The following is a 12048-nucleotide window of genomic DNA, read 5'->3' as shown; positions in this document are numbered from 1 at the left end:
AAAAATCAGCCATGAATTTTTTTAAACTTTTAAACTGCAGAAGATGGTCAGAGTATGAGGCAAGGTCAGTAATAGGAGTACTCTGTGCCGTGTACTCTGTGAACATGACTGATTTTTAATTCATTTCAACAAATTATGATGCCACTGACAGAAAGAAGTCCATCAGGGGTCTGGATTTTTTTGTACTCGTTTTAGACTTTGAACACTGGGTTCTCTCTGAGCGTTTTGCTTATCGCCATGAAAGCTTAGAGGGTTGTTAAGCAAGTGTTTCTGTGTTCAGGACTATACGTTTGTAAGATTTTGTTTTGAAATGAGCTTATGGGAAGCAGCAATATGTCATGGGGGGTATTTTCAATTTAACATGGTGGAATGTGAAAATTCCATGCTGGCTATAGTATACAGCCACTCTTGTATATGTATTCAGCATATCCATTATAAAACTTATATATTAACATGTGTTAAGTACAATAAAGGGAATAATTTAAAAAGCTAATCACAATCTTAATTTTGATTGCAAGGCCTTTGGGAGCATAGAGTTCTGTTCTGATGCCAGAAAATCCACAGCAAACTGTACAATGTTCTGAGTCCCAGAAAGCTGGATATTATGTTATTGTTTTGTGTGCGTGTGTATGTATGTATATATACATACAGGTATCTTTATAGAACATGGAGCTCTTCATTTACATCAGACACCAGTATAATTGAATACATATATAACATTAACACCATCAAAATAAAAAACCAAAGGAAATAAAATCTCTCATGACACTCAACCTATTACTGAACTGATGTGCAGTCTAACTGATTAGGAACTAATTTCCATTTTCTCTCTGTAGGACAGTTACGACGATTGCAAATGTCTCCATATCTGCCAGGCCTCCGCAGATGGATGATGTACAAATGTATCTTCCAAAGTATATTCAATAAAGGAATGCCAAACTAAATAGAAGGAGTCTGGTGCCTCATTTCCTTGTCTTAATTTCAGTTCATGTGTAAGCTTTTCCATTATGGCAATATTCCAGAGGGAATTATACCAATGCTCAATTGAAAGATTATTTGCCATTTTCCATTGTAATGCGATTGTTTTCGCTGCTAAAGTCATGTAGATGGAGAGCAGCTTTGAATGTGCATCGTCAAAAATGTTTAATAATAACAATTTTGGAGAAAAGTCAAAGTGTTCTTCAGAAATCAACATTTCATCATAGATCAAGAGCCAAAAAACTTGTATTTTTTCGCATTCCCACCAGAGATGAAAGTAGGTTCCTGTGTTCCCACAGGCTCTCCAACGAAGCGGAGAGGTTGTTGAGAACATGCGTGAGATCTGAACAGCTGTGCGGTACCATTGATGTACCAATTTTAATGAGTGTTCTTTGACATAGCTGGAAACGGTCTTAAATGGTTTCGATTCCCATAACCTGTTCCAGGCTCTAAGTTGTATTTCAGAGCCTAAGTCCATTTCCCTTGAGTGAGAGAATGGATTTTAAGGATGTATTAAGCAACATGGAGTATATTTTAGAAACCAGACCTTTTTCTCCCTGATGTGTATCCTGGAGTAATTGTTCAAATTGTGTGATAGGTCTTGTTGCTTGTTGTTTTGTGTACTGTAATATGATGAAGTTGTGGATCTGGGCAAGCGTTAACCAGTCCAGTTTTATTCCCCTTAATTTAAGTTTTAATTGTTCAACTGATAGTGGAAAGGAATTTACATAGAAGTCACATAATCTATGTAATCCCCTCTTACTCCATTCCCTTAGTTGACGCTCTCTATCAGGAGTGTGGAATTTAGGGTGAGAGGCAATGGGTATTAAGGGTGAAACTATGGGAACCAATTTGTTCTGCCATAATTTCCAGACCTGAAACATACATTTAGTAAAAGGATTAGTCATAATATTGATAGTTTGCTGTTTTACAGAGAGAAAGGTAAGGCCTTTAGTGGTGTATTTGAGGCGAAATTGATTTCCATCTCCACCCAATGTTTCTCATTTATGTTTCTAATTAAATACACCATTTGGAGAATTTGAAAGGCATTGTGATAGTATAATAAATTTGGAATGCCCCATCCCCCCAAACTTGCTTTTCTGTAAATTAGAGCTTGGGCTAATCTGGATTTTTTCCGTTGGAAAGTAAATTTGATGATTGTGTGTTGCCAGGATTTTATTACATATTGAACTGGTACTTTGACTATTTTCATTATTAACCAAAAAAAGATAAATTGTCCCAATTTGCAAAAAAGGAATCTGGGTCTTCTGTCCCTCTTAAAATTCTTAAGTGGTACATGAATTTTTCCATTAACAGTATTGCCCATACGGATCTCTAAAAAAAATAATGTTGGGAAAATCTGAAATAATTGTCCCAGAAGATATACAAAGTACATTTTCCTCACCACTGACTGACCACAGTTCCCCATCCATTCATCTGGAATGAGACAGCAAGGCTTTTAGGTCAATGTTGTCACAATTCTCTTCCTTTTTGATCTATATATGCACCACTGCTGCTGTCTCTATTTTCCTTTCCTTTCCCCCCTCCCTTTTAAAAAGGCTTGCTTATCCCTGCTGCAACTTCATGGTTGCGATGTCAACAGTAGTAGGCCTGCTCAGTGACTGACCAGTTGGTACCCTCTGGCAGTCATGTAGTGGCAAATTCAGAAGCGCAGGGTCTGCGCTTGTTAGTCATAGCCATGCCTCCTCCCCCTTTTCTGCTGTGGGTTGAGAATGAGATCCTTGTTAATGCCTTCTCCCACAACATACATCCCCAGAAGCCAATAAGCACGAAAGGGGAGAGTGTTGCCTACTAAGAAGACTCTTCTCAGTGGTTGACTCACCTCCTTTCACTCTGATTGGCTCCAATCAGCAGGAAAGGTCAAGGAAGCATGTTAGAAGACTCTTCTCAGTGGCTAACACACTCCCCTTTCAAGCTGATTGGCTCATAGGATGCTGGAGACACAGGGACTCTGCTGGGACCCTGCTCCCAAAAAATTAAAGGGTCTAAGACCCCCGAAACCTGGATGACTACACCCCAGCCTTCTGGTGGACCTGCAGCCATCACAGGTCTCATGGATGGGTGGAGTAGTTCTGATTTTAGAAAGCTTAAACTTACTTTCCTTCTGAGCTGTAACTGTTGATGCTGCCATCGGTCGATTCCCGACTTGGCTGACGGGCCATACGGCTTCTCATTTCTGCTGCCATACCCGTTTCTGTGCTTCTCTGTATCGTGCTTTTTAGCTTCTTGTTGCCCGTCTCTAGAAAAACAACAGAAAGAGAAGCAAAAGTAGTAGAAGTAGTAGGAGCAAACAGGTGGGAATTAAGTGAGACCTGCATTCTAAAAATGATATGATCACATCATTGGGACTGGACTAAAATTGCAATTCTATAAAAACTTACCTGAGAACAAGTCCCACTGAATTTAATAGAACTGAGTAAACATACATAGGATTGCACTGCATGATGTGCCATAATCTTTCTTAGGGAATGCCTATCACCCTGAAGTTCAGCTGTTAATAATCCAATTCTCCCATAAATTGATCTGCTTCCTTTTAAAAGCCTGTTTTGCTCCTGAACAATTCATCACATTTTTAGACAAATATTCTATTTTCATCTTATTTTACTGAATGTCCTTTTTATGAGAGAATGCAGTTCCTGAATCATTCTTCTTCAACCTCACACATCTCATAATCATTTCAGATATAATGCTGAAACTTGTCAGCACAGTTAGCCATCAAGGCTTCATGCACTTTCAGTACATACACCATTTATAACAAGGGGGTGGAACCTTTTTCAGGCTGCATTGCCACAATGGAAAGCTGTCAGGGTTTCATCCCACTGATGATAAGAAATATAGGGGAGCACTTCAAAAAGACTTTGTGGACTGCAGGTTTTCACTTAGTTTATAAGATAAGGTAATCTTTAACCCTTTGGAATCAATGGCAAAACACTCCTAGATTTTAACAGTTTGATTGCCCTCATAACTTTCTGTGCTTATGCAAAAACCTTGAAAAGTTCTTTTCAAAGTCTGTTCCACTGAACTTTGGGATTCCTTGGAAGTTAATCAGATCTAAAGTTCAGTAATGGAGTGCAAACTTTCCTTGCCCATCACTAATGATTGTCACCACAAAGCATGATCACAGTGCTGGGTGTGGTGCATGATGCTCTCTCCATTGTGTGGGACAGCAACGAGATCCAACAGGCCTAGTCAGTGCCTAACATTAAAGTATATGACATATATCCCAGAATTCTTTGCAAGGTGCTGGTTTCTATGGTTGAAACTCAGGGATTCCTTGAGTACACCCTGATGCAGAGAGTGTTTCTGGAAGACTGAAAACTGGAAAACCATTGGCCTAGATTAATTTCATCAATGCTCCTAAACATTCATATTTCCTCCTTGCTGATATCTATGTTGCTCAGTGGCAGGCTTGCTGGTGGGCTATCAGCTTCACCCACTGAACATTGTTATATGAAGGAGGAACCCTGACAGAAGGTCATTACAAGGCAGCAGCACAGGGGCTATTACTTCAACATCATGCATACATACATCTGAATGGCTAGTAGCAGCCAGCACAGGCCACTGATGTTATGGTCTGAGCTAGGCACTGCTAGCTACTCGGCAGTCCCAAACCTGCATGGTGCTCAGCTAACAGCCCTGTTCCTCCACTACTGCCATGCAGAGTCCCCTGCTTTCCCACGTAGCAGCAATTGCAGAAGCTTCTGAAGCAGACTGGTGAAGTGCCAGATGACTGGAGGAAAGCTAATGTTGTCCCTATCTTCAAAAAGGGCAAAAAGGAGGAACCAGGGAACTACAGACCAGTCACCCGACACCAATCCCTGGGAAAAGTCTGGAGTAGATTATAAAACGGTCAGTCTGTAAGCACCTTGAAAACAATGCAGTGATTACTATAAGCCAATATGAATTTATCAAGAACAAATCCCACCAGACTAATATTACCTCAGTTTTTGATCAGGTAACCTCCCTGGTAGACTGTGGGAATGCTGTGGACATAATATATCTCGACTTCAGCAAAGTTTTGACAAAGAGCCCCATGATATTCTGATTAGCAAGCTACCTAAATGTGGGCTGGATGGAACAACTATCAGATGGATCCACAGCTGGCTCCAGAATCGTACTCAAAGAGTGCTTATCAATGGTTCCTTCTCAAACTGGGTGGAAGTAATGAGTGGGGTATCACAGGGCTGGGTCCTGGGTCCAGTGCTCTTCAACATTTTTATTAATGACTTGGATGAGGAGGTACAGAGCATGCTTATCAAATTTGCAGATGATACAAAATTGGGGAGCATAGCTAATATCGTGGAAGACAGAAACAAAATTCAAAGGGACCTTGATAGGCTGGAGCATTGGGCTGAAAAGAACAGAATGAAATTCAACAGGGATAAATGCAAAGTTCTACAACTAGGAAAAAGAAACCAAATGCAGAGTTATAAGATGGGGATACTTGGCTCAGTAATACGACATGTGAGAAGGATCTTGGAATTGTCGTTATCACAAGCTGAATATGAGCCAACAGTGCGATGTGGCTGCAAAACAGGCTGCATTAACAGAAGTATATTAGGCTGCATTAACAGAAGTATAGTTTCAAAATCATGTGAAGTATTAGTTCCCCTCTATTCAGCACTGGTTAGGCATCATCTTGAGTACTGCATGCAGTTCTGGTCTCCATAGTTCAAGAAGCCTGCAGACAAACTGGAACAGGTTCAGAGGAGGGCAACAAGGATGATCAGGGGACTGCAAGCAAAGCCCTATGAGGAGAGACTGAAAGAACTGGGCATGTTTAGCCTGGAGAAGACTGAGGGGACATATGATAGCACTCTTCAAGTACATGAAAGGTTGTCACACAGAGGAGGGCCGGGATCTCTTCTTGTTCGTCCCAGAGTGGACATGGAATAATGGGCTCAAGTTGCAGGAAGCCAGATTTCGACTGGACATCAGGAAAAACTTCCTAACTGTTAGAGCCATATGACAATGGAACCAATTACCAAGAGAGGTAGTGGGCTTTCCGACACTCAAGAGACATTCAAGAGGCAGTTGGACAGCCATCTGTCAGGAATGCTTCGATTTGGATTCCTGCATTGAGCAGGGGTTGGACTTGATGGCCTTATAGGCCCCTTCCTACCCTACTATCCTATGATTCTAACCAAACCATCTGAACCACCACTGTAGTTGCTGTGGCACAAGCTGAGCAACATAGGAAGCTGCCTTATACCGACCCAGACCATTGGTTCATCTGACTTAGCATAGTCAATACTGAGTGGCAGTGGATCTCCAGGGTTTCAGACAGGGGACACTTCCAGTCCTATCTGGAGATGTTGGAAACTGCATTTGGGATCTTCTGCCTTCATAGCACATGCTCTGCTACTGAGCAATGTCCCTTTCCCATAAAGCTACACAACAAATTGGCATCTCATCAAAAATAATATGGCAGAACCTTACTACAGGTTTTCCACCTGTGCTAGGAGGATGGGGATGCTCTAGAGCGGGGGTGTGGAACCTCTGGCCCATGGGGCAATCTTGGCCCACCAGGGTGTCCAGTTTGGCCAATGGACCATTTCCCCAAACCATGCTTATCTGTCAGTCGCCTGGTGTCATTTGTGACATTAGCTGATCAGTGGAATGGAGCAATTCTAGAGTTATCCCATTTTATCTTCATAACCACTCCGTGAGATGTGTAAGGCTGAGATGCTATCTCAAAGCCACCCATTAGCACAGCTCAGATTTGAATTTAAGTCCATTTGCAACATTCTATCAATTGCACCCACACTAACTCCTAAAAGGCAAAAGGACAAGCACTTGTAGCTCTGCATCCCTATTTGTTCCCCATCCTCATGATGGATGGGCAATTATGACTCATATGGGTTTTTGTTGATGGATATTGCTGTCTCAGTACGGGAGAAGAGGATGAGGCATTCCTCTGCACTGGTAACAATTCTCTTGAATCTGATCAGCAGCAGAACATAGGTTGAGGTCATTAGTAAATAAATAGGTTAGCTAAACATCTAGTGTTTGCCTTATTTCATTTGGAAATTCAACAAAAAAGCAAATATAAACACCAAAAATACATGTGCTTAAAATGCATTTCTACAGGTAGTTGTAGTAATAGTAATAAATAATTCTTTTTGTAGATCAATTATTTTGATGACAGATATGTGAAAGGTATTTCAAAATATATGATGTCTCCCCATCTGAGCATGTCACTAGCAATCTTATGTATTCATGAAGTGAATGTTTAGTCTGTTTATTCCGGTTCTATTGGCTTTCATGTGTATCTTTAACGTATTGTTAGAGATCTAGCTGTATGGTAGTTTTGTCTCAGTTAATTGATAAACATCTGCCAAATGTAAAAGCATTGATCCTCTCCACCAACTCTGGCTGCAAGTATTCCTTTGTCAACAAATGTACTGTACTGGCAAGAAAGTTACAATAAAATATAGTATACAGAATTTATTGAACTTAAAAATTCTATATAATTTTTGTTACCAGTACAATAAAATCCTAATTAAAAATAAAAATAAAAACCTGTTCCTTATATCAAGGAGTCCCCCATACCATCTCCCTTCAATTACTTTTGGCCAGTTTTCTTACAGCTAAGGCAAACAAAGCTGTTCTGCAAGTCACAAAAGGGTGAGAGCCTTCCAATAAGAAACAAATAATGTTCTGATTAGAACAGCTGGTAATTTAAACAATAATTTTCTCCTTGGCCTGTAAATGCAAATAATGTTTCAGAACGTAATTAATTATATTTTTGATCTGATTCCGATTACACACACAGAGCTTTTGGGAAAGAGGAACCCATTTATATCTGCCATCCAACATGGCAGAAGGCAGAGTCTGTAGGTATAGGCACTAAATAAAGAAAGAATGTCAGATCTTCGAGATAACTGGGTCTTCTGAGGGTCTTTTTTAAAAGGATAATACAATCAAGAAAGTTTTGATAGTTGCAGCAGTCTTGTATAATCTCCAGCTGATGATCAGAAAGCTTGTACCTTAGTTCTTTATCATGTAGGCACTCCCAAAACACTTTGGAAAAACTTATATACTTGTAACAGGTTGTGAAAAATACCATCTTAATTTTCCATATTACCTGAAGAAAAGTATGCCTGCCTTACCAGTAACACACGATATCATTACATACATTTGTGGAATTTAAATAATAATAAGCATATATCCTTGCTTTAATTGAGGACCAGCCTACCTCGGTCTGAAGGATGCTGCGATCCCTGGAGGAAATTCTAGTAATGCTGGCAAAAATGTATTCTGTTCTATTTCTGGTATTCTAGCAAGTTTCCTTGCCACAAATTTCCATACTATACAAAAATATTACTAAAATTCTCTTTCTATGAACTTGATGCTGTTCCCTCAGTGTTTTAATAGTAATGACATTACTCCTGTAAAATAAACTGTTAAAAGCAAATATCTGAAAGTAAGATATGGAGCCAACTGCAAGAGAACCAGATCAAACTTGAATCACATCTTTCACCTCAATACTTCTGTATGCCAATTAAATTGCTAATATGAGAAGCTAAAACAAAATACAGCTACATCCATTTTTAAAAAAATAAAAAATGCAGATTTAATTCAGCTATGTATGTTGCACGCAGGACTTAAATGGGCTTATGGCTAAACAAATGTACTCTTCTAGGCCTCTGATCATACTAGTATTTCACTAATAAATCATATGACATCACAATGTTATTCTAGTTGCATTACAACAAACATAAGCCCTTTACTTTCCTGTGATTAATTTCTGGACTTTATGGTGTATGGGTTATAAAATGAACCATCTGCCTAGGAAGTAATTTAATGTGCACGTGCACGCATGCACGCACACACACACACACACAGAGAAAGGCATGGATGGGGGCTGACACATACACACACATCCAGATAGTCAGGCAAAAAAGACTAGGATTCACAGGTAGGGTGAGTGCTGTTGTGGTCAGGTTCTGTCTATGGGCTTCCCATGGGCATCTGGTTGGCCACGGTGAGAACACATTGCTGATTTAGATGGGCTATTCATCTGATCCAGATGGGTTCTTCTTTTATTTTTATGTAATGTTGTTTTCAAGACTAATTGATGTTCTATAAGGATGATATAATTTTTATTTTGATCATTTACATTTAAAAAAAACTCAAGTGTAGGTGTAAATGCAATCATCTCATTTCAACAAAATTGAATGTGATAGCTACATGATTATTTGTCTATTAAATCAGCAAATGTAAAAATACACCTGAAAATAGGAACATTCACCATTTTCTGACCATCTTTAGCCTCTCTCTCTCTCTCTCTCTCTCTCACACACACACACACACAAAGAGGGGGGGAGAGCACAGCACAGCACAGCACAGCACGTCAGATTCCACCAGTGATTCAGCAGCACTAGAACAGATTGTTGGATCTTAGTTAAGGCTCTGGTCCCTTTAATACACATTGAGGATAATGATGCTGAGGAACTCTCACTAATGCAAATAAATGTGAACATGAGAGAAGAAAAATTGATGAAGAAATTAGCAAATCATACATATCTAAAGGTAAAGTATGAAATGGCTATGTATGCTCATACTCCCTTGGCAATTTTTCATGTTACTCAGGTGTCAGGCATCCAACTTCAAAGTTTTCATGCTATCAGATGAACAGTACCATTTGTATATGTTCAGAAAGGAGAGTGAAAAATAGATACCTTTCTGTTTAAACTAAAATCACCCTGCTGCAATATATATAGATCTGTGGTTCGTTCGCATATATATCAATGAAGCTTAGCAAAAAGGTTGTTTGTGTAAGCATTTTTGCCTACACGTCATATATTGTTTTTAGCAAAAAAATTATCATGTAAGAAAGATTAAACATTAATCTCTTGAGCAACACAAACTGATGTAGAAACAAATCTCCAAGTAAAACGATACCTTTTAAAACCCAAAATAAGTTATAAACTTTCTGTTCCCAAAATATCTATTTTAAAGTAATTTCAAAGTGAAACAGGTGCCAGTATCTATGGTTCAATACTTACATAAAACATTGTGGAACAAATGGGCAGTAATTGCAGAACAGTAAGATGTCTGCAAGCTCATGATTTTCCAGGTTGATCCATAAAGCTATTTTTCTTTTCAAGAATCTGAAAATGTTTTATTTTTACATATTGTATGTTGCTGTTTCGCATATGAAGATACATACAGTTCACCTAATTCTTCACATGAGATATTGAATATTTTACCACTTAGAATGAAATATTTATCCAACTAATATGTTAAGTTTTTCTATTTACAGAAAAAATTACAATTGAAAACATGAGGGAAATTGCTTATGAGAAATCTATGAAAAAGGATATGAAGAATGGCATGTGACCATTTCATGGGAAGCTTTCAGAACTGGGTGCTGCATAGCAATTTTGTCTACACATTGGAAGTGTACTGAGAGTGAGCCCCAGTTCTTTGCTTCATCCATAAAGTAAACACACATTGCAGATCAATTCCATCAATACACATATATATCTCTAAGTCACCTTTCTCTTCTAGGCCTCTGATGGTGATGGGTAGAGCAATCCTGACAGCCATTTACGTATGTGTGTGACCTGTCGATCTGCTTGCAGAGCATCCACTGCCCTGCAGTTTATCTGTGGGAGGGGTGGGAGCCAGTTTTTTCTTCTTCCGACTGACTATAATGGGAAGGAATAAACAACACCAGCCCCAAGGCTGGCACAGAGTTGCTCTGTTTCTATCAGAGTGTGGGGAAACACAGAGGCTTAGGTTTGGCATATCCACACCAGCCCTGACACACTCCGTTTTCTCCAGTGCCACTGGTGGAATGTCTATGCTAGCATAGCTTTTTACTGGCATCCTGGGATTGCTGGTGGTTTAAGCATCACCTCACCACCATTTCCACTGGTGGAGTAGCACTTAGGCTACTTCTGAATACCAGTTTCTTCTTTATTGTATTCTGAGGTTGACTTTTTCTTATTTGAATGTTTTTGTATATGCTAAAATGTAATAAAACTATTAATAAAAGAAAGCTGTGTGCCTATGGTATGGTATGTGATGCCAGCTGAAAAGGAAAACTTATGCATGCAGTGTTCCACATGGGCAGCTTCATGCTCAAAACCAGGCTTCTGCTTCTGCAAGTGCAGAGATAGCATGCTAGCATGACACCTGCTCAGTCTCCGGTGTTAATGCTGTACATGTAATTTAGGTGACCAGGTTTAAATGAGATATGCTGAGAACATCAGTGCACAGAACATAGAACCCTGCACAGGTTACCCTGTGCATCAGCCCATCATGTTTAAATTGTGTCCCAAGATTTTTTATTTCCTAAGATTCAGCATGTGCCTGGTTTGAAAGATCCCATGGATGACAGATTCTCCTGCCTAGCAGCACAACTGCACAATGCTCTGTGAGTTGCCCCCTGTCCTGCCATGGTTGCTTCCAGCAATGGTCACCTTCCTCTTGATAGTCACTCAGTGCTGATACTAGTTTACTGCTTGCCACCTCACCTCACTTCCCACAGCTGCTCCTAACTCTACTACTGATGTAGTACACTTAAAAAAAAATTCACCCGCACAAACGTATCAAAACTCATTTTTTCATCAGTTTATAAGCAAATGACATGTGTTTTCTAAGGCATTGTCGTGATATTTCGGCCTCTGATTTGCACATTGCAAAGCATGCCATATCCATTCAGCAGGTATGCTATGAACCACCCAGTAAGGAGACTAGAAATTTGAAAGGTGCCTTTTTTGTTGCTGCAGTCCTTTTAAATTAGATCGGTGTTACCTTAGGCTGGAGGTGCAGTGACATGGGGTGAATGCTGGCGTGGAAGAGAAGAAGGGACAGGGGTGTAGTGTGGATGTATGTAGGAGGTAAGAAAGCGGGGATGTGCAGCAGAGATGGACAACAGAGATATTTCAGGAAGAAAGATGTGTCACTGGACTGCCTAGGGCTGGGAGGCATGAAAGTTTTATTGGCAGCATCAGTATATATTTGCCAAAGGAAGTGACCTGCAAATAGAAATGTGAATAAATTAACTTAATTCTCCAATAACGTACAAGCTGTAAG

General features: G+C 39.7%; 1 protein-coding gene across 17 annotated transcripts in view; it reads right to left on the bottom strand.

The window, feature by feature from the left end:
* Nucleotides 1–12048, bottom strand: part of RIMS1 (regulating synaptic membrane exocytosis 1) — a 542374-nt gene that overhangs the window by 20609 nt on the left and 509717 nt on the right. For all 17 annotated transcript variants that reach the window (XM_061623103.1, XM_061623106.1, XM_061623108.1 and 14 more), the window contains one exon: nt 3097–3238. In XM_061623103.1, the coding sequence (XP_061479087.1) occupies nt 3097–3238 (142 nt within the window). The remainder of the gene's footprint in view (nt 1–3096; nt 3239–12048) is intronic.

This window comes from Rhineura floridana, chromosome 4 (genome assembly GCF_030035675.1).
Source record: "Rhineura floridana isolate rRhiFlo1 chromosome 4, rRhiFlo1.hap2, whole genome shotgun sequence".
In the NCBI taxonomy this organism is placed as follows: Eukaryota; Metazoa; Chordata; class Lepidosauria; order Squamata; family Rhineuridae; genus Rhineura; species Rhineura floridana.
The sequence above is the reverse complement of the archived record's forward strand: the minus strand, read 5'-3'. Positions and strand labels throughout refer to the sequence as shown.